Raw genomic sequence first — 23,295 nt, 5'->3', positions numbered from 1 at the left:
GATGAAAGACTTGTCGCCCCGTCGCAGGACCCGGAAGGGCCCGTCGTACGGCGGCCAGAGTGGCCCCCGGTGCGCGTCATGACGCACAAAGACGTACTCCGCTGTGCGAAGCGCCGGGGGGACGTAGGACTAGGGGCCACCATGGCGGGACGTCGGCACGGGGGCAAATCGTCGGGCGGCCTCCTGGAGGTCCGAGCGCTGGCGAGCGGCGGACCAGGGACTGGTAGCGTCGGGCACGAATTCGCCCGGGACGCGGAGCGGCTGGCCGTAGACGAGCTCGGCGGCGGACGCCTGGAGGTCTTCCTTGGGGGCCGTGCGAAGGCCCAAAAGGACCCACGGCACCCGGTCGGCCCAACCGTCGTCCTGAAGGCCGGCCATGAGTGCGGCCTTCATGGAGCGGTGAAACCGCTCGCACAACCCGTTGGCTTGGGGGTGGTAGGCCGTGGTGCGGTACAGCGTGACCCCCAACGAACGGGCGACCGCGCCCCAAAGCTCAGACGTGAACTGTGGGCCGCGGTCGGACGAGATGTCCGCTGGTGCGCCGAAGCGCACGACCCAGGTGGCGATGAACGCCTGCGCCACGTCGGCGGTGGTGGTGGAGGCGAGGGGCACGGCCTCCGGCCACCTGGTGGTCCTGTCCACCATGGTGAGCAGGTGGGTGAACCCCCGCGAGGGGGGCAGGGGACCCACCAGGTCCACGTGGACGTGGTCGAAACGCCATTCAGGCATGGCGAAAGGTACCAGCGGGGCCTGGGTGTGGCGGTGGACCTTGACCCGCTGGCAGGCCGTGCAGGCGTTGGCCCAGTCGCGGATGTTTCGTCGAAGGCCGTGCCAGACGAAACGCGCCGACACCAGCTTCTGAGAAGCTTTCCGGCCCGGGTGAGAAAGGCCGTGGATGGAGGCGAAGATGCGGCGCTGCCAGGAAACGGGCATGATGGGGCGAGGCTGGCCCTGGGAGACGTCGCAGAGAAGGACGGTGCCCGCGAAGGGAATGTCGGCCAGGCGGAGGCCCGTGTCCGCCGCACGGAGTGCCTGCACCGAGGCGTCGGTGGTCTGGTCAGCCGCCATGAGCGCGAAGTCCACGCCGAGGTGGACCGCGTTCGCGCTGGCCCGAGAAAGACAGTCGGCCACGGCGTTGTCTTTGCCGGCGACGTGCCGGATGTCCGTGGTGAACTCCGACACGGCGGAGAGGTGGCGCTGCTGGCGGGCCGACCACGGCTCCGTGACCTTAGCCATTGCGTAGACCAACGGCTTGTGGTCGACGAAAGCCGTGAACGGGCGGCCCTCCAGGAGGTGTCGGAAATGGCGAACGGCCAGGAATAGCCCGAGCAGCTCGCGGTCGAACGTGCTGTAGTTTAACTCGTTCGGCCGGAGTTGCCGGCTGAAAAAAGCGAGTGGCTGCCAAACCCCGTCCACCAATTGCTCATGGACGGCGCCCACCGCGTAGTTGGAGGCGTCCGTAGTGAGGGCGATGGGCGCGTTGAGCACCGGGTGAGCCAGCAGCGTTGCGTCGGCGAGGGCCCGTTTGGCGCTGGCGAAGGCCACGTCCATGGCTGCGGACCAAACAATGTCATGCTTGGCCGGCTTGCCCTGGAGGGCCTCGTAAAGGGGCCGCATGAGCTGAGCAGCGCGGGGCACGAATCGGTGATAAAAATTCACCATGCCGAGGAACTCTTGGAGGGCCTTGATGGAACGGGGACGCGGGAACGTGGTGATGGCCTCGACCTTGGTCGGCAGCGGCACGGCCCCGGTCTTGGTGATGCGGTGGCCCAAAAAGTCAACGGTCGTCGCGCCGAAGTGGCATTTGACCGGGTTGACAATTAAGCCGTGCTCGCTGAGGCGACCGAACAGTGTTCGGAGGTGGAGGAGGTGCTCGGCGCGAGACGTGCTGGCGACGAGGATATCGTCCAGATAGACGAAAAGAAACGGCAGGTCGCGCAGCACGCCGTCCATCAAGCGCTGGAATGCCTGGGCCGCGTTCTTGAGGCCAAACGGCATCCGCAAAAATTCGAACAGGCCGAACGGCGTGATGACGGCCGTCTTTGGGACGTCGGCCGCCCGGACAGGTACCTGGTGGTACCCCGTATCAGGTCAATTTTCGAAAAGATGACCCGTCCCGCCAAACGGGCGGAAAAGTCCTGAATATGCGGGATTGGGTACCTGTCGGGGGTGGTAGCGTCGTTGAGATGGCGGTAGTCGCCACACGGGCGCCATCCACCCCCCGGCTTTGGCACGATGTGCAGTGGCGAGGCCCACGCGCTATCGGAGTGCCGCACGATGCCGAGGTGCTCCAACGCGTCGAACTCGGCCTTCGCCACGGCGAGCTTGGCCGGGTCAAGGCGGCGGGCCCTGGCATAGACCGGCGGGCCCGTAGTGGGTATGTGGTGCTCGATCCCGTGCCGCACCGCGACGGCCGAAAACGTTGGCCGCGTGAGGGCCGGGAATTCCGCGAGCAGGCGAGCGAACTCGTTCGCTGCCGGGAGGGCGCACGCCAGTTCGGTCGGTGCGGAGCTGCTCATCGTGCACGCCAAGGAGCTGAAGGTCTCGGCGTTGACAAGGCGACGACGTTTGACGTCGACCAGCAGCCCGTGCGCGCAGAGGAAGTCGGCGCCCAGCAAAGCCATGGGGACGCAGGCGGTCACAAAAGTCCATTGAAAACGCTGGCTGCCGAAGCAGAGGGTGACGACGCGTGGGCCGAAAGTGCGTATGGCCGAGCCATTAGCAGCGACCAAAGAGGGGCCGCAAACGGCGTCCCGCCTGTCCTGCTCGGAGGCGGGTATGACGCTCAGTTGGGCGCCGGTGTCACACAGGAAACGCCGCCCAGACGCTTTGTCCCGAATAAACAGCAAGTTGCCCGAGTGGCCGGCGCTCATGGCTGGGAATGAACGCCGGCCCGGCCGTTTCCCGACCTGCCGAAAGTGCACGGGGGCCGGCACGTCCGAGCCTTGTGTCCGAACCTGGCGTGGTAATAACACCACGCCCGGTCAGGTGGAGGCCCCGGCCGTCGTGTCGGAAGCGGGCGGTGCGGCGTGGCGGCCGCCAGTTGCACCGGCAGTTCGGCCTCCAACCGCGCAGGGCACTCGGGCATCGCCTCGGACGGCGGCGGGCTCCAGGTAACCGCGCCGATGTGCTGGCCCGCCGAGGAGATCTTATCGGCTTCCCTGGCGAGGGTGCGGGAATCCGTGATCAACGTGCCAGCCAGGGCGAAGCGTACCGGGTGAGGCAGATGGCGAAGGAACAGCTCGCGGAACAGAAAATCCGGAGAGTGCTCACCGAGCAACGAGAGCATATAGTCCATGCGCTCGGACGGGCGCGTGTCGCCGAGCTCGGGCAGAGCGAGCAGGCGCCGTGCGCGTGCTGCCGGTGAGAGGGCGAAAGCGTCGAGGAGGAGTGTCTTCAGCGCGTCGTATTTGTCAGCAGCCGGCGGGTGCTCGAGGAGGTTCAAGGCGCGGGCCGCGGTGGCGGAACCGAGCGCCGCCACAACATGGTGGACGCAGGTGTCGTCCGCGGTGATGCCTCGCAGGGCGAACTGAGAGTCCGCCTGAGCGAACCAAACAGCCGTGTGAGCCTCCCAGAAGGTAGGCAGTTTAAGCGTCACTGCCGTATCCATGTCAGTAGGTCACCAATGAAGGAACTGCGCTCCAACGTGAGTCGAAAGAATTGACGCGACCAAAGACGGAATTCGTCCGAGTTGCTTTATTGAAACAAAACAGCTCAGGTATTCTGACAAGCCCGTTTTTCGGGCAGCAATATATATACACATATATGTCGGGAAGTTTGCCCGGCAAAAGCTATACCGGGCATGCCTGGGTGTCAAGGGCGAGCCTTGGAAAGGCGAGTCTGGACCTGCCCGGGCGTGTTTGGCTGCGGCCTGGCAAGTCGAGGCTGGGCGTGCCCGGGCGCTCTGGACGAGCCCTGAAAAGGCGATAGCGGGCATGCCCGGACGCTCTGGGCGAGCCCTGGAAAGGCGAGAGCGGGCATGCCCGGGAAAGACGAGACCGGGCGTGCCCGGGAGGTTCGGGCGTGCCCGGGAACAGTGAGTCCGGGCATGCCCGGGAGAGGCGCGTCTGGCCGTGTTCTGGCCGGTGCAAGGCGATTGTGTGCATCCAGCGGTAACCGCTACAATATAACATAACAAATATCATGAAACATTTACATTTTGTCGTCCATTGTATAATTTAAACAAACATAAATGCAAATTTTACATGTGGAAAAAGTAAGTACACCCCGACATTTATCACTACTTCAAATACCTAAAATTGGAATCAGGTGCACCAGCTCAGGTGCAAATGATTAGAACATCGTTGGAGAGGATCTTGGAGGAACCTGTCTTATTTAAACCTCAGACATTTAGTTTGGTTTGCTCTTTGTTGTTGAAGTGTGCGGCGTCACTATGCCGAGATCAAAAGAGCTCTCTGAGGCCTTCAGAAAGAAGGTTATAGATGCCTATGAGTCTGGGCAGGGATTTAAAAAGATCTCCAAACAATTTGAAATCAATCAATCGACTGTCCGGAAGATCATCTACAAGTGGAGAAGATTCCAAACAACTGCCAACTTGTTCAGGGCAGGCGGCCCCAGCAAGTTCAGCCCGAGAGTAGGCCGCAAGATGCTGAAAGAAGTCTCCAAGAACCCTTGCCACTGTTGATGTCAAAGTGCATGAGTCTACCATTAGAAAGACGCTGCACAAATTTGATCTACATGGGAGGTGTGCCAGGAGGAAACCTTTGCTGTCCAGAAAGGACATCAGGGCAAGAATAAAGTTTGCCAATGAACACCCAGGCAAAGACCAGCACTTCTGGAACAATGTGCTCTGGACAGATGAGTCAAAGGTAGAGCTATTTGGCCACAGCACCAGAAGACAGGTTTGGCAAAAAACCAAAGGCAGCATTTGACCACAAGAACCTGACACCAACTGTAAAGCATGGTGGTGGAAATATTATGGTTTGGGGCAGCTTTGCTGCATCAGGGCCTGGGCAGCTCACCATCATAGAATCCACTATGAATTCTTCATTGTACCAGAGGGTGCTTGAGGATAATGTGAGGCCATCTGTCGAAAAGTTGAAGCTCAACCGAAGGTGGAACTTGCAACATGACAATGACCCTAAACATACCAGTAAATCCACCAATGAATGGCTGAAAAGAAAGAAATGGAGGGTTCTGGAAAGGCCAAGTCAAAGCCCAGATCTAAATCCCATCGAGATGTTGTAAGGGGATTTGAAACGAGCTGTGCACGCAAGAAACCCCTCAAACATCGCACAGCTGAAAGAATTCTGCATGGAGGAGTGGGCAAAAATTTCTCCCAGTCGATGTCAGAGACTGGTAGACAGTTATAAGAAACGCCTACTTGAGGTTGTTTCTGCCAAAGGGGGCAATACCACCTATTGGAGCCAAGGGTGTACTTACTTTTTCCACATGCGAAATTTGCATTTATGTTTATTTAAATTATACAATGGACTACAAAATGTAAATGTTTCATGATATTTGTTATATTATATTGAAGGAGCCGGGGCTCCCACGTCGATCGGAAGAATGGACGCGACAAAAAGCTAGAATTCATCTGAGTTGCTTTAATGAAATCAAACACTCAGGCACTCTGAAAAACCGTTTATCAGTCAGCAATATATATCTATTCCGCCAGGGGGTTTGCCCAGGCCCGGCGCCAGGGGGCGTGGCCCAGCGTCCTGGCTGCGGCCTGGCAAGTTGAGGGCGAGCCTGCCCGGGCATGCCCGGGCATGCCCGGGCGTCCCGACTGAGGCCTGGCGAGTTGAGCGCGGGCCTGGGCGTCCTGGACGAGCCCGGCATGGTGATCGCTCCGCGTCCTTGATAGGTGCAAGGCGATTGTGAAAACTCAGCGGCAGCCGCTACACACGTCCCCCCAGAATCGACTTGCACCGGCAGGGTCAATTTGAGGGGGGTCCTGATGACCCGGCCGAAGCGACCCCTGGCGGGTCGTGGGAGGGGGTCCGGTGAGGTGGTGGGCGGTCGAGTGGGGGGCACCGTGGACGGGGGACGGCCTCGCCGCGGCGGAAGGGCCACCCGTGGTGGGTGGTCGACGTCCACGTGCGCCGGCTTGAGGCGGTCCACAGCAATCCGGTCCGACCTGCCGCCGATGTCGATGACGAACGACTTGTCGTCTCGTCGCAGCACCCGGAAGGGCCCGTCGTACGGCGGTTGGAGTGGCCACCGATGTGCGTCGTGACGCACAAAAACATACTCCGCTGTGCGGAGTGCTGGGGGGACGTAGGACTGGGGGTCACCGTGGTGGGATGTTGGCACGGGGGCAAACCGTCGGGCGGCCTCCTGGAGGTCCGAGCGCTGGTGAGCTGCGGACCAGGGACTGGTAGCGTCGGGCACAAATTCGCCCGGGACGCGTAGCACCTGGCCATAGACAAGCTCGGCGGTGGATGCCTGGAGGTCCTCCTTGGGGGCCGTGCGAAGGCCCAAAAGGACCCACGGCAGCCGGTCGGCCCACTCGACGTCTTGAAGGCCGGCCATGAGCGCGGCCTTCATGGAGCGGTGGAATCGCTCGCACAACCCGTTTGCTTGGGGGTGGTAGGCCGTAGTACGGTGGAGCTTGATCCCCAGGTTGCGGGCGACCGCGCCCCACAGCTCGGAGGTGAACTGTGGACCGCGGTCTGACGAGATGTCCGCCGGTGCGCCGAAGCGGGCGACCCAGGTTGCGATGAAAGCCTGCGCCACGTCGGCGGTGGTGGTGGAGACGAGGGGAACGGCCTCCGGCCACCTGGTGGTCCTGTCCACCATGGTGAGCAGGTGTGTGAACCCCCGTGACGGGGGGAGGGGGCCCACCAGATCCACGTTGACGTGGTCGAAACGTCGTTCGGGCACGGTGAAAGGTGCCAGCGGGGCCTGGGTGTGTCGGTGGACCTTGGCCCGTTGGCAGGCCGTGCAGGCGCTGGTCCAATCGCGGACGTCCCGACGAAGGCCGTGCCAGACGAAACGCGCCAACACCAGCTTCTGGGAAGCTTTCCGGCCCGGGTGGGAAAGGCCGTGGAGGGAGGCGAAGATGCGGCGTTGCCAGGCGACGGGCACGATGGGGCGAGGCTGGCCTTGGGAGACGTCGCAGAGCAGGACAGTGTCCGCGCAGGGGATGTCGGCCAGGCGGAGGCCCGTGTCCGCCGCCCGGAGGGCTTGCACCGTGGTGTCGGTGGTTTGGTCCGCCGCCATAAGCGCAAAATCCACGCCCAGGTGGACCGCGTTCGCGCTGGCCCGGGAAAGACAGTCGGCCACGGCGTTGTTTTTGCCGGCGACGTGCCGGATGTCCGTGGTAAACTCCGACACGGCGGAGAGGTGGCGCTGTTGGCGGGCCGACCATGGCTCCGTGACCTTGGCCATGGCGTAAACCAACGGCTTGTGGTCGACGAACGCCGTGAAAGGTCGGCCCTCCAGGAGGTGGCGGAAATGGCGGACGGCCAGGTGTAGACCGAGGAGCTCCCGGTCAAACGTGCTGTATTTGAGCTCGTTCGGCCGGAGCTGCCGGCTGAAAAAAGCGAGTGGCTGCCAAACCCCGTTCACCCATTGCTCATGTACGGCGCCCACCGCGTAGTCGGAGGCATCCGTGGTGAGGGCGATGGGAGCGTTGAGCACCGGGTGAGCGAGCAGTGTTGCGTCGGCGAGGGCCCGCTTTGAGCTTTGGAAGGCCGCATCCATTGCTGCGGACCAGGCGATGTCGTGCTTGGCCGGCATGCCCCGGAGGGCTTCGTAGAGGGGCCGCATGAGCTGAGCAGCGCGGGGCACGAAGCGGTGATAAAAATTCACCATTCCCAGGAATTCCTGCAGGGCCTTTATGGTGCGGGGACGCGGGAACGTGGTGATGGCCTCGACCTTGGTTGGCAGCGGCACGGCCCCGTTCTTGGTGATGTGATGGCCCAAAAAATCAACGGCCGTCGTGCCGAAGTGGCATTTGGCCGGGTTGACGATGAGGCCGTGCTCGCTGAGGCGCTCGAACAGTGTCTGGAGGTGGAGGAGGTGCTCGGCCTGGGACGTGCTGGCGACGAGGATGTCGTCCAGGTAAACGAAAAGGAACGGCAGGTCACGCAGCACGCCGTCCATCAAGCGCTGGAACGCCTGAGCCGCGTTCTTGAGACCAAACGGCATCCGCAAGAATTCGAATAAGCCGAACGGCGTGATGACTGCCGTTTTAGGGACGTCGGCCGCCCTGACAGGTACCTGGTGATATCCCCGTATGAGGTCAATTTTCGAAAAAATGACCCGTCCCGCCAGACAGGCGGAGAAGTCTTGGATATGCGGGATCGGGTACCTGTCGGGGGTGGTAGCGTCATTGAGACGGCGGTAGTCGCCACACGGGCGCCATCCACCCCCCGGCTTTGGCACGATGTGCAGTGGCGAGGCCCACGCGCTATCGGAGCGCCGCACGATGCCGAGGTGCTCCAACGCGTCGAATTCGGCCTTCGCTACGGCGAGCTTGGCTGGGTCGAGGCGGCGGGCCCTGGCGTAGACCGGCGGGCCCGTGGTTGGTATGTGGTGCTCGATCCCATGCCGTACTGCGACGGCCGAAAACGTCGGCCGCGTGAGGGCCGGGAACTCCGTGAGCAGGCGAGCAAACTCGTTCGCCGCCGGGACGGCGCATGCCAGCTTGGTCGGCGCGGAGCTGCTCAATGTGCATACCAGGGAGCTGAAGGTTTCAGCGTTGATTAAACGACGCCGTTGGACGTCCACCAGCAGTCCGTGTGCGCAGAGGAAGTCGGCGCCTAGCAGAGCCACGGGCACGTTGGCGGTTACAAACGTCCAAGCAAAGCGTTGGCCGCCAAAGCAGAGGGTGACGTTGCGCGGGCCGAAGGTGCGGATAGTCGATCCGTTGGCCGCAACTAAGGAGGGGCCGCAAACCGCGGATTGCCTGTCCTGGTCAGAGGCGGGTATGACGCTCAGTTGGGCGCCGGTGTCGCACAGGAAGCGCCGTCCGGACGCTTTATCAGTGATGAACAGTAAGTTGCCCGTGTGGCCGGCGCTCATGGCTGGTAATGAACGCCGGCCCGGCCGTTTCCCGGCCTGCCGAAGGTGCACGGGGGTCGGCATGTCCGGGCCTTCTGTCCGAACCTGGCATGATAGTAACACCACGCTTGGTCAGGTGGAGGCCTCGGTCGTCGTGCCGGAGGTGGTCGGCTCGGTAGAGCGGCCGCCAATGGCGTCGGCAGTTCGGCCGTCGACCGTGCCGGGTGCTCGGGCGCCCTGGGTGTTGCGTCGGACGGCGGTGGGTCCCATGTCGCCGCTACGATGCGCTGTCCTGCGGCGGAGATCTTGTCGGCTTCTCTGGCAAGGGCCCGGGGATCTGTGATCGTCCTGCTTGCCAGGGCGAGGCGTACCGGGTTAGGCAGCTGACGGAAGAACAGCTCCCGGAACAGGAATGCCGGAGAGTGCTCGCCGAGCAGTGAAAGCATGTAGTCCATGCGCTCGGAAGGGCGCGTGTCGCCGAGCTCAGGCAGATCGAGCAGGCGCCGTGCGCGTTCCGCCGATGGGAGGGCGAAAGCATCGAGGAGCAGCTTCTTAATCGCGCCGTATTTGTCAGCGGCTGGCGGGCTTTCGAGGAGGCTCAGGGCGCGGGCCGCGGTAACCGACCCGAGCGCAGCTACCACATGGTGGAAGCGGGTGTCGTCGGCCGTGATGCCTCGCAGGGCGAACAGGGACTCCGCCTGTGCGAACCAAACCGCCGCGTGAGCCTCCCAGAAGGTAGGCAGTTTAAGGGCGACTGCCGTGTCCATGTCGATAGGTCACCAATGAAGGAGCCGGGGCTCCCACGTCGATCGGAAGAATGGACGCGACAAAAAGCTAGAATTCATCTGAGTTGCTTTAATGAAATCAAACACTCAGGCACTCTGAAAAACCGTTTATCAGTCAGCAATATATATCTATTCCGCCAGGGGGTTTGCCCAGGCCCGGCGCCAGGGGGCGTGGCCCAGCGTCCCGACTGAGGCCTGGCAAGTTGAGCGCGGGCCTGGGCGTCCTGGACGAGCCCGGCATGGTGATCGCTCCGCGTCCTTGATAGGTGCAAGGCGATTGTGAAAACTCAGCGGCAGCCGCTACAATATCACCTTTATCTCTCAATATTGTTGAAATGAAGATCATATAACTGTATGTTGAAATATGTTGAAAAAGTCAAAACTTTTCATGGGGTGTACTTACTTTTTCACATGACTGTATATTTTTGTAGGTACATTAATATAACTATCTGTTAATACAATGAAAGTATAACACACAAAAATGTGAGCTCTGCCTAATGTAACGCCATGGCTTGCAAAAGCAGCCTGAATAAAACAAAACGGGAGCTCTGTCTACTGTAATGCCATGACTTGCAAAAGCAGCCTGAATAGCGTTAACCAATCGCTAGATATGGTAATTTTTGTCAGATTTCACTCCAGATTTGGACATTTATTTAGTCTGCAGCATCCAATCCCCATATCCAAATCCAGATTTTGATGATATGCTTCAATTATGTAATGATAATTGATCGTGTTTCGAAGGCAAGGCACGTTTGAGTAGGCCAAAACAAAATGGCAGCTTAAGAACCCAGCGAGGTGCAGTGGGCTGACTAAGATGGCGGGCTGCCATATTGGTAAGCCTTTTTCAGGTTTTTTTTATTTCTTACGAGAACCTCGTTATCTATCTATATATATATACAGTCACGTGAAAAAGTAAGTACACCCCATGTAAAGTTTTGACTTTTTCAACATATTTCAACATGCAGCTATTTGATCTTCATTTCAACAATATTGATAGATAAAGGTGATATAATACAACAATATCATGACACATTTACATTTTGTCGTCCATTGTATAATTTAAATAAACATAAATGCAAATTTCGCATGTGGAAAAAGTAAGTACACCCTTTTTTTTTTTTGGTGTATACAGAGTCGAGGCTCGTGAAAGAGCTAACATTTATCAAACAAACAAATCAAACAAACAAGCAAACAAAGTATATAAAAAGGGGAGCGGTTGAAAAGATGGGGGGAGAAGGGGAGGAAGCACACAAACACAACATTTGAGAGCAGGGACATCGGGAAATGTGTGGGATGGAGAGGGCCTGGGGGGAGGCAGGATAGGTACAAAACGCAAGGACACCAAGGACTTCCAGGAAAGAAGTCGGCACCTCAAAAAAGTGGATTTGCGGTGAAATTAGCGGGGGTAGAAAAGATCAAGGTTTTGGATTGGGGAAGATATGAGATGGTGGTGAACAGCCGTTTTAAAGACCTGGAGGGAGGAGTGGGATTGAAGAGAGTGAGGGAGTTTTTCCAGAGGCGGGAGAAAAGAGGAATGAAGAGGTGAAGGTGAGCAGAGAGTCTTGATTTTGGCAGTTTAACCATAAGAGGGTTGCAGGCAGATCTTGTGCGACCTGTAGGAATATTTGGGGGACAGAGCACAGAGAGAGCTGGGGGAGTAAGGCCAGAGAGGAGTCGGTAGAAGACAGAAAGACCACCAACCTGCCTTCGGTGAGTAGGTGAAAGGCCCTCGGAGATAGCGTCATCGCAGGAGATTCCAATGATTCTGAACGCTTTGGTTTCAACAGTGTGAAGACGAGCTAGGTGTGAGGCAGGAGCACCAGCCCAGAGGGGAGAGCAGTACTCCATTGAGCTACGGATGAAAGCCCTGTATGTGGTGAGGAGCTCAGGTGTGCCAAGGAAGGACTTCGCATGATGGAGGATACCCAGTCGGCGACTGGCTTTGGAGGCCAGCTTGGAAATGTGGTTTTCCGAGGAAAGATCATGGCAGATAGTGAGACCCAAAAGCTTGAGTGACAGAACTTCTTGGAGAGGATTATTCAGAAGGTAGATGGGAGGGTTGTCCAGTCGGTCTTTTCGGAGAGACATCGTAAGAGTGTGAGATTTGTCAGGATTGAAAGACATGTTCCACTTGTTTGCCCAGTCTGTGATTTTGTCCAGGTCTGCAGAGAGTGAGGAGGCTGCAGACTGCCGATCTGAGGGATGAGGAATGGAGCGGCAGAGAGTGGAGTCATCAGTAAAGAGATAGAGAGGATTTTCAAGAGAGTCAGAGAGATCATTGATGAAGACCAGAAAAAGCACAGGGCCCAGAACACTGCCTTGGGGAACTCCAGCCTGAACAGGAAGAGGAGATGAGAGAAACCCATTCAGGGCCACACGCTGACTACGACTAGAGAGGAAGTCCGCCAGCCATGCGTGGAGATTTCCATGGATACCAAAGGAGGAGAGTTTGGTGAGCAGAGCGGGGTGCCAGACCGTATCGAAGGCACGTGATATGTCGAGGGAGACAGCTCTAATTTCCTGTTTGGCATTGAGGACCTCCATCCATTGTTGAGACAGCAGAAGTAGCATGTCCAGAGTAGAATGACCTGGTCTGAATCCAAATTGATGATCGGAGATCAAGCCATTGGAGAAGAGGAAGGATTTGATATCTGAAGCAATGATGGATTCCATGACTTTGCTGATAATTGGGAGCAGGCTGATTGGTCTGCAGTTGCAATGATCTGTTTTTGCACCTTTTTTGTGTAAAGCATGAATGTTTGCTGATTTCCAAGCATATGGCAGATGACCTTGAGCAAAAGACAGGGTGAAAAGAACAGAAAGAGGGTGAGACAGAGCGGCAGAGCAGGATTTTAGGACCCGTTGGCTGATGCCGTCTGGTCCAGTTGCAGAATCAGAGTCGAGGGTTGACAGAAACTTTTCCACCTTGTCAGGAGGAAAGGACACGGAGTCCAGGAGCAGCTGGGTACGACTGGGTACGGTGGGTACAGAGAGGGATGGGTTTGGGACACAAGATTTAGAGGCAAACACAGAGTTGAGGCGTTCAGCTTTTTCACGTGCAGAGTCAGCTGTGTAGCCGTTTGAGGTAAGGGAGGGGATGGAGGGGGAACAAACACCAGAAACAGATTTGACCAGATGCCACCAGGATTTGGAAGAGGGAGACAGATAAGAGAGTTCGGTCTTGAGAACGGAGAGATATTGTTTCCTGGCTCTCCTGAGGGTGGACACACACTTGCTTCGGGCTTTGTGAAAGGAAATGAGATTTCCTTGGCTCTAATAGGCAGTATTGCCCCCTTTGGCAGAAACAACCTCAAGTAGGCGTTTCTTATAACTGTCTACCAGTCTCTGACATCGACTGGGAGAATTTTTTGCCCACTCCTCCATGCAGAATTATTTTAGCTGTGCGATGTTTGAGGGGTTTCTTGCATGCACAGCTCGTTTCAAATCCCCCCACAACATCTCGATGGGACTTAGATCCGGGCTTTGACTTGGCCATTCCAGAACCCTCCATTTCTTTCTTTTTAGCCATTCCTTGGTGGATGTACTGGTATGTTTAGGGTCATTGTCATGTCGCAAGGTCCACCTTCGGTTGAGCTTCAACTTCTCCGACAGATGGCCTCACATTATCCTCAAGCACCCTCTGGTACAATGAAGGATTCATATTGGATTCTATGATGGTGAGCTGCCCAGGCCCTGATGCAGCAAAGCTGCCCCAAACCATAATATTTCCACCACCATGCTTTACAGTTGGTATCAGGTTATTGTGGTCAAATGCTGTCTTTGGTTTTCGCCAAACATGCCTTCTGGTACTGTGGCCAAATAGCTCTACCATTGCCTCATCTGTCCAGAGCACATTGTTCCAGAAGTGCTGGTCTTTGCCTCGGTGTTCATTGGCAAACTTTAGTCTTGCCCTGATGTTCTTTCTGGACAGCAAAGGTTTCCTCCTGGCACACATCCCATGTAGATCAAATTTGTGCAGCCTCTTTCTAATGGTAGACTCGTGCACTTTGACATCAACAGTGGCAAGAGCTACGTGTAGGTACCGTGATGACATTCTGGGGGCTCTTGGAGACTTCTTTCAGCATCTTGCGGTCTGCTCTCGGGCTGAAGTTGCTGGGGCAGCCTGGCCTGAACAAGTTGGCAGTTGTTTGGAAACTTCTCCACTTGTAGATGATCTTCCGGACAGTCGAATGATTGATTTCAAATTGTTTGAAGATCTTTTTAAATCCCTTCCCAGACTTGTAGGCATCTGTGGAATAGTTCCTATTCTTCTATAAAAGGAAGACTCCACTTTGTTCTTTTAATAGATTTATTAAACTCAAAAGGGGGTAGGGAATTAACGAACTGATTCAATTTATGAATAATTTATGAACTAACTAAACTCGACGAAGTCTCGTTCAGCCGGTCAGAGCATGGCCCAATCTTCCCTCCTTCGGTCCTCGGTCCAGCGCAGCACTGTGTTTCGAAGTCCCACTTTACCTTTTAATATCAATGTTCACTCCTTATAAGGTAAGGTATTCGAGGCTCCGTACGGCTCATACAGAGACACTCTGGTTCTTCTCTTGGAGCACTCTGAGACACATCTTAGACAGCTATTATATCAGTTTGGGATAATAAAACACCTTTATCTTTCTTTAGGTCACTCCTTCGTGACCCCTCCGAACTAAGAATGTTCCCAGCCTTTTCTCAAGAGGAAAATACATTTTGAACAAGAGGGGAGAATATATAAATAATATATTCCTCCACAGCATCTATAACCTTCTTTCTGAAGGCCTCAGAGAGCTCTTTTGATCTAAGCATGGTGACGCCGCACACTTCAACAACAAAGAGCAAACCAAAGTAAATGTCTGAGGTTTAAATAAGACAGGTTCCTCCAAGATCCTCTCTAACAATATTCTAATCATTTGCACCTAAGCTGGTGCACCTGATTCTAATTTTAGGTATTTGAAGTAGTGATAAATGTAGGGGTGTACTTACTTTTTCCACATGCGAAATTTGCATTTATTTTTATTTAAATTATACAATGGACTACAAAATGTAAATGTTTCATGATATTTGTTATATTATATCACCTTTATCTATCAATATTGTTGAAATGAAGATCAAATAGCTGTATTGAAGGAGCTGGGGCTCCCACGTCGATCAGAAGAATGGACGCGACAAAAAGCTGGAATTCATCTGAGTTGCTTTATTGAAATCAAACACTCAGGCACTCTGAAAACCCGTTTATCGGTCAGCAATATATATCTATTAACCCAGGGGGTTTGCCCAGGCCCGGCGCCAGGGGGCGTGGCCCAGCGTCCCGACCGAGGCCTGGCAAGTTGAGCGCGGGCCTGCCCGGGCGTCCTGGACGAGCCCGGCATGGTGATCGCTCCGCGTCCTTGATAGGTGCAAGGCGATTGTGAAACCCCAGCGGCAGCCGCTACACACGTCCCCCCAGAATCGACTTGCACCGGCAGGGTCAACTTGAGGGGGGTCCTGATGACCCGGCCGAAGCGACCCCTGGCGGGTCATGGGAGGGGGTCTGGTGAGGTGGTGGGCGGTCGAGTGGGGGGCCCCGTGGACGGGGGGCGGCCTCGCCGCGGCGGAAGGGCCACCCGTGGTGGGTGGTCGACGTCCACGTGCGCCGGCTTGAGGCGGTCCACTGCAATCCGGTCCGACCTGCCGCCGATGTCGATGACGAACGACTTGTCGTCCCGTCGCAGCACCCGGAAGGGCCCGTCGTACGGCGGCTGGAGTGGCCACCGATGTGCGTCGTGACGCACAAAAACATACTCCGCTGTGCGGAGTGCTGGGGGGACGTAGGACCGGGGGTCACCGTGGTGGGATGTCGGCACGGGGGCAAACCGTCGGGCGGCCTCCTGGAGGTCCGAGCGCTGGTGAGCTGCGGACCAGGGACTGGTAGCGTCGGGCACGAATTCGCCCGGGACGCGTAGCACCTGGCCATAGACCAGCTCGGCGGTGGATGCCTGGAGGTCCTCCTTGGGGGCCGTGCGAAGGCCCAAAAGGACCCACGGCAGCCGGTCGGCCCAACCGCCGTCTTGAAGGCCGGCCATGAGCGCGGCCTTCATGGAGCAGTGGAATCGCTCGCACAACCCGTTTGCTTGGGGGTGGTAGGCCGTAGTACGGTGGAGCTTGACCCCCAGGTTGCGGGCGACCGCGCCCCACAGCTCGGAGGTGAACTGTGGTCCGCGGTCTGACGAGATGTCCGCCGGTGCGCCGAAGCGGGCGACCCAGGTGGCGATGAAAGCCTGCGCCATGTCGGCGGTGGTAGTGGAGACGAGGGGAACGGCCTCCGGCCACCTGGTGGTCCTGTCCACCATGGTGAGCAGGTGTGTGAACCCCCGTGACGGGGGGAGGGGGCCCACCAGATCCACGTTGACGTGGTCGAAACGTCGTTCGGGCACGGTGAAAGGTGCCAGCGGGGCCTGGGTGTGTCGGTGGACCTTGGCCCGTTGGCAGGCCGTGCAGGCGCTGGTCCAATCGCGGACGTCCCGACGAAGGCCGTGCCAGACGAAACGCGCCGACACCAGCTTCTGGGAAGCTTTCCGGCCCGGGTGGGAAAGGCCGTGGAGGGAGGCGAAGATGCGGCGTTGCCAGGTGACGGGCACGATGGGGCGAGGCTGGCCTTGGGAGACGTCGCAGAGCAGGACAGTGTCCGCGCAGGGGATGTCGGCCAGGCGGAGGCCCGTGTCCGCCGCCCGGAGGGCTTGCACCGTGGTGTCGGTGGTTTGGTCCGCCGCCATAAGCGCAAAATCCACGCCCAGGTGGACCGCGTTCGCGCTGGCCCGGGACAGACAGTCGGCCACGGCGTTGTTTTTGCCGGCGACGTGCCGGATGTCCGTGGTAAACTCCGACACGGCGGAGAGGTGGCGCTGTTGGCGGGCCGACCATGGCTCCGTGACCTTGGCCATGGCGTAAATCAACGGCTTGTGGTCGACGAACGCCGTGAAAGGTCGGCCCTCCAGGAGGTGGCGGAAATGGCGGACGGCCAGGTGTAGACCGAGGAGCTCCCGGTCAAACGTGCTGTATTTGAGCTCGTTCGGCCGGAGCTGCCGGCTGAAAAAAGCGAGTGGCTGCCAAACCCCGTTCACCCATTGCTCATGGACGGCGCCCACCGCGTAGTCGGAGGCATCCGTGGTGAGGGCGATGGGAGCATTGAGCACCGGGTGAGCGAGCAGTGTTGCGTCGGCGAGGGCCCGCTTTGAGCTTTGGAAGGCCGCATCCATTGCTGCGGACCAGACGATGTCGTGCTTGGCCGGCTTGCCCCGGAGGGCTTCGTAGAGGGGCCGCATGAGGTGAGCAGCGCGGGGCACGAAGCGGTGATAAAAATTCACCATTCCCAGGAATTCCTGCAGGGCCTTTATGGTGCGGGGACGCGGGAACGTGGTGATGGCCTCGACCTTGGTTGGCAGCGGCACGGCCCCGTTCTTGGTGATGTGGTGGCCCAAAAAATCAACGGCCGTCGTGCCGAAGTGGCATTTGGCCGGGTTGACGATGAGGCCGTGCTCGCTGAGGCGCTCGAACAGTGTTCGGAGGTGGAGGAGGTGCTCGGCCCGGGACGTGCTGGCGACGAGGATGTCGTCCAGGTAAACGAACAGGAACGGCAGGTCACGCAGCACGCCGTCCATCAAGCGCTGGAACGCCTGAGCCGCGTTCTTGAGACCAAACGGCATCCGCAAGAATTCGAATAAGCCGAACGGCGTGATGACTGCCGTTTTAGGGACGTCGGCCGCCCTGACAGGTACCTGGTGATATCCCCGTATGAGATCAATTTTCGAAAAAATGACCCGTCCCGCCAGACGGGCGGAGAAGTCTTGGATATGCGGGATCGGGTACCTGTCGGGGGTGGTAGCGTCATTCAGACGGCGGTAGTCGCCACACGGGCGCCATCCACCCCCCGGCTTTGGCACGATGTGCAGTGGCGAGGCCCACGCGCTATCGGAGCGCCGCACGATGCCGAGGTGCTCCAACGCGTCGAATTCGGCCTTCGCTACGGCGAGCTTGGCTGGGTCGAGGCGGCGGGCCCTGGCGTAGACCGGCGGGCCCGTGGTTGGTATGTGGTGCTCGATCCCATGCCGTACTGCGACGGCCGAAAACGTCGGCCGCGTGAGGGCCGGGAACTCCGTGAGCAGGCGAGCAAACTCGTTCGCCGCCGGGACGGTGCATGCCAGCTCGGTCGGCGCGGAGCTGCTCAATGTGCATACCAGGGAGCTGAAGGTTTCAGCGTTGATTAAACGACGCCGTTGGACGTCCACCAGCAGTCCGTGTGCGCAGAGGAAGTCGGCGCCTAGCAGAGCCACGGGCACGTTGGCGGTCACAAACGTCCAAGCAAAGCGTTGGCCGCCGAAGCAGAGGGTGACGTTGCGCGGGCCGAAGGTGCGGATAGTCGATCCGTTGGCCGCAACTAAGGAGGGGCCGCAAACCGCGGATTGCCTGTCCTGGTCAGAGGCGGGTATGACGCTCAGTTGGGCGCCGGTGTCGCACAGGAAGCGCCGTCCGGACGCTGTATCCGTGATGAACAGTAAGTTGCCCGTATGGCCGGCGCTCATGGCTGGTAATGAACGCCGGCCCGGCCGTTTCCCGGCCTGCCGAAGGTGCACGGGGGTCGGCATGTCCGGGCCTTTTGTCCGAACCTGGCATGATAGTAACACCACGCTTGGTCGGGTGGAGGTGGTCGGCACGGTAGAGCGGCCGCCAATTGCGTCGGCAGTTCGGCCGTCGACCGTGCCGGGTGCTCGGGCGCCATGGTTGTTGCGTCGGACGGCGGTGGGTCCCATGTCGCCGCTGCGATGCGCCGTCCTGCAGCGGAGATCTTGTCGGCTTCTCTGGCAAGGGCCCGGGGATCTGTGATCGTCGTGCTTGCCAGGGCGAGGCGTACCGGGTTAGGCAGCTGACGGAGGAACAGCTCCCGGAACAGGAATGCCGGAGAGTGCTCGCCGAGCAGTGAAAGCATGTAGTCCATTCGCTCGGAAGGGCGCGTGTCGCCGAGCTCAGGCAGTTCGAGCAGGCGCCGTGCGCGTTCTGCCGATGGGAGGGCGAAAGCATCGAGGAGAAGCTGCTTAATCGCGCCGTATTTGTCAGCGGCTGGCGGGCTTTCGAGGAGGCTCAGGGCGCGGGCTGCGGTAGCCGACCCGAGCGCAGCTACCACATGGTGGAAGCGGGTGTCGTCGGCCGTGATGCCTCGCAGGGCGAACAGGGACTCCGCCTGTGCGAACCAAACCGCAGCGTGAGCCTCCCAGAAGGTAGGCAGTTTAAGGGCGACTGCCGTGTCCATGTCGATAGGTCACCAATGAAGGAGCTGGGGCTCCCACGTCGATCAGAAGAATGGACGCGACAAAAAGCTGGAATTCATCTGAGTTGCTTTATTGAAATCAAACACTCAGGCACTCTGAAAACCCGTTTATCGGTCAGCAATATATATCTATTAACCCAGGGGGTTTGCCCAGGCCCGGCGCCAGGGGGCGTGGCCCAGCGTCCTGGCTGCGGCCTGGCAAGTTGAGCGCGGGCCTGCCCGGGCGTCCTGGACGAGCCCGGCATGGTGATCGCTCCGCGTCCTTGATAGGTGCAAGGCGATTGTGAAACCCCAGCGGCAGCCGCTACAGTATGTTGAAATGTGTTGAAAAAGTCAAAACTTTACATGGGGTGTACTTACTTTTTCACGTGACTGTATATATATAAAAGGAAGTTTTTGTTTGTTTGTTTGTTTGTTTGTCTGCACATGCTAATCTCCTGAATGGTGAAAGATAGAAGGAAACCTCTGAAACAAAACATGTCGGTACGGGCCCCGGGAAGGTTATAGGCTAGGTGGCGAGGCCGGTCGAGGCCGCCTCGGCCGGGCTGGGCCCATTTCGCAATTAAAAGCTGAGCTGAATTATAGTAGTCAATCTTCTACGGCCGTGAGTAAAAGCTGAATTATAGTAGTAAATTCATTCAAAAAGATCTAAAAATGTCGGGACGGGCCCTGGGTAGGTTATAGGCTAGGTTGTGAGGCAGGTCGAGGCCGCTTTGGCCGGGCTGGGCCCATTTCACAATTAAAAGCTGAGCTGCATTACAGTAGTCGATCTTCTACGGCCGCAAGTAAAAGCTGAATTATTGTGGTAAATTCATTCAAAAAGAACTAAAAATGTCGGGACGGGCCCCGGGAAGGTTATCGGCTAGGTGGCGAGGCCGGCGAAGGCCGCCTCGGCTGGGCTGGGCCCATTTCGCAATTAAAAGCTGAGCTGAATTATAGTAGTCAATCTTCTACGGACGCGAGTAAAAGCTGAATTATAGTAGTAAATTCATTCAAAAAGAACCCGGGCAACGCCGGGTACTTTCCGCTAGTCTTCTATAAATGTGAAAATGAAGCAGGAAATCAGCGAAATGTGGAAACCACTGAGAGAAGACAAAATGTCGACTTTATATTTGCAATGAAATAGTTTGACATGGTGCACGTTTGATTTGTTCCAAACACGACGTTTGATTTTTTTTTTTTCATAAGCATATTTTTGGAGGTACATTAATATAACTATCTATTAATACAATGAACGTATATTGCACAAAAATGTGAGCTTTGTATACTGTAATGCCATAGGTTGTTAAAGCAGCCTGCATAAAAACAAAAAGGGAGCTTTGTCTTCTGTAACGCCATGGCTTGCAAATGTAGCCTGAATAGCATTCACTAATCGCTAGATATGGAAATTGTCAGATTTCACTCCATATTTGGACATTTATTTAATCTACAGCATCCATCCAATCCTCATATCAGAATCCAGATTTTGATGATATGCTTCAATTATGAAATGACAATCGATCGTGTTTCCAAGGCAAGGCACGTTTGAGTAGGCCGAAACAAAATGGTGGCTTAAGAACCCAGCGAGGTGCAGTGGACTGACCAAGATGGCGGGCTGCCATATTGGTAAGCCTTTTTGGGGCTTTTTTCTTATGAGCACCTCATTAATAATCTTCAAAAAGAGTGTTATAACACACCCAAACAACCAGTTTTCATCACTGCAATCTGCTGGAGGTCCAGGTGTACGTATGCAAAGTGTGGGGCCGCTAGGTTTCATGGTTTTCTTGGAGCCATGTCTCGAGGAGCCATGCTAGGAGCCATGTCTCAATTTTTTTGATGCAGCGCTTTTACTTTTCAGCGCTTTTGGAGATACAGTAATACCCCGGCCTATGTCATTAATTGGTTCCATAAGCCGTGACGTAACTCGGTTTTTGACGTAAACTGGGCGTAATGCCTTTTCGCTCTTTCACGAGCCTCGATCTTGTATACAAAAAATAAAAAAATAAAAAAAGCCTTAAAATTAAGACAAACACCATAAAACTAGAGTAAATAACTCGCGAAAGTATATAACTATCGCTAAACCTTAAAGAACACTAAAAACATAAATAAATGAATTTGTAAAGAATAATAAATAAAATTAATAAGATTATGTTATTCACCTTAAACATGGCGTCTCTTCTGAACACAAACACACATTTTAGCAGTCTTAGCCGGCGGCGCTTTTTCAGTGACGTATGCGAGAATACGTTCCCTATCATGAATGATGGTTGATACCGTCGACCGTGGCAGCCCTACGACCTTATCGCGAATCGGTAAATATCAACAGAGGGCGCTCCACCGCAAAGCATGATGGGATCGAAAAGGGGGCAAAGGTAAACACGAACCCAGAAGAGGAAGCGTCTGTCTACGATCGACGCTGTCTTTACGGAAAGGAAGATGGCTAATGTGAAAGAAATTCAGCGTTTTTTGGCATTAAAATCCAGCGATTTAAAGAAATATGAGGGAAAGGGGGGTTCCCATTGGAGAAGAGAAACAACCTGCTTATGCAAGAACAGTTCCTGAATGTTGAAACCTCGATCAGCCATATAAATATCGCCAGGCTGGAACTTGTCTACAATGTTCGTCATCTTTACAATTTTTTTGTCCGACGTGTTTCCTCCTGTAGGTTTGGAAATGTATGAAATTGTTCCGCTAGGTGTAATACCAACAAGGCACTTGAGAGTAAGTCTTGACTTATATTGGCTGTACACTTGCTATTGGCCCTTTCCGATCCCATGACGCATTGCGGTTCCGATTCGTGATAAGGTCGATGCGCTATCACCGACACTTTTTCACCTTTTTCATACCTTTTAATCAGATTTAACTTATCTTCCATCGTAACCACATTACGCTTGGAAACACTAGCATTATCCTTCTTAGGACCCATGGCTAACACAGACACAGTAAAGGAATACTGTACGTCACCTCTGTTTTGAATGAGAACCAGCAGCTGCGCGTATGTACAGTATACTGTACGTACATTTTAATATATTTTTAATGTGCTTTTTATTGTATTTTAAATTGTTTTTTAGCTTATTTTATTGTTAATTTATGTACTATTTTATTTATTTTAAATATATTTTTAAGGAAAATTTTTTTTTTCCACATCCGTAGGAGTGATGTAAAGTCGCACATAATGACGTTCGCTGAACTGAAATTTACTCTAGAAGAGTGGCGTAAAGTCGGATTTGACGTAGGTCGAAATGGCATAAAACGGGGTATGACTGTATAGAGGTACAATTTTTTTCGGTTTTTTCCAAGATGGTGGCCAAACCATGTGACAGATAACATCATCATTAATTTTTTTTTTCTCCACCAATTTATGCCTACATGACGCTCAAGAAATTTCATCTAATCGGATGAAGTTCTGTATTTGTCTAATTATGACGTCATAATGGCTGCACCTATGACATCATCATTAACATATTTTATTCCCCATGGAGACTTCTTTACAATGAGCCACGTCTAAATTTTTTCAATGCAGCGCTTTCGGCGATAGAGGTGCAAAGTTTTTCGGTTTTTCCAAGAAGGCGCCCGTACCAGATGACCTATGACGTCATAATTATCATTAATATTATAGAGGTGGAGGTGCACATATGGTGAAAATTTCCTGTCAATCGGACCAACAGTTGGAAAGAAAATCATATTTATTCTGTGCGGACAAACAAACAAACAGACAAACAATTAAAAAAAAAAAAAAACCGACTCAAATGCAATACCCTCTCCTCTGGCGAGGATAAATATGACATTTGTGGAGACAAAGAAGAAGCTGAAACTGAGGGAATTCTGTACAGTTAAAAAAAAATGTTTTAATGTCTCTCTTCCTCCTTACCACTTGTTGATAGCAAGTACCGGGTATTTCTGAAAAATCTTGCAGCTTGGCAATGCTGTCCTCAAAATAGTGATCTGCCGTTTCTTCATTTTGCAGCACCTCTTCTTCATCAAGCACTTGCACAGTCTCGTTGTGTAGATCAGGAAAGCTTCTTGGAATCTCCAGCAAGGGGATCGCTGCTTATTATAAAAACAAAGTTGTTCAGTGCACTTAAGCTATCAAAATACATTATACTTTGTTAGTAAAACATGTTTTGATTGATACATGAGAACAATATTTTGCCCAATCTCCACATTAGCAAATATTCCCATCAGATCCACCCCACCCTCCCCCACTCTAAAAAGGTCCACATTCCCACAGTATAGTAGAAATCTGAGGCAAACATCATTATAATA

General features: G+C 55.3%; 1 protein-coding gene across 4 annotated transcripts in view; it reads right to left on the bottom strand.

Annotated features, from left to right (window-relative positions):
- LOC137431219 (NFX1-type zinc finger-containing protein 1) overlaps positions 1 to 23,295 on the bottom strand; it is a 161,976-nt gene that overhangs the window by 40,633 nt on the left and 98,048 nt on the right. For 2 of the 4 annotated variants that reach the window (XM_078781687.1, XM_078781689.1), the window contains one exon: positions 22,901 to 23,079. In XM_078781687.1, coding sequence (XP_078637813.1) covers positions 22,901 to 23,079 — 179 coding nt within the window. The remainder of the gene's footprint in view (positions 1 to 22,900; positions 23,080 to 23,295) is intronic. The other 2 variants (XM_078781688.1, XM_078781690.1) reach the window with 1 other exon arrangement.

Source organism: Myxine glutinosa, chromosome 7, assembly GCF_964187855.1.
Source record: "Myxine glutinosa chromosome 7, kmMyxGlut1.1, whole genome shotgun sequence".
In the NCBI taxonomy this organism is placed as follows: Eukaryota; Metazoa; Chordata; class Myxini; order Myxiniformes; family Myxinidae; genus Myxine; species Myxine glutinosa.
The sequence above is the reverse complement of the archived record's forward strand: the minus strand, read 5'-3'. Positions and strand labels throughout refer to the sequence as shown.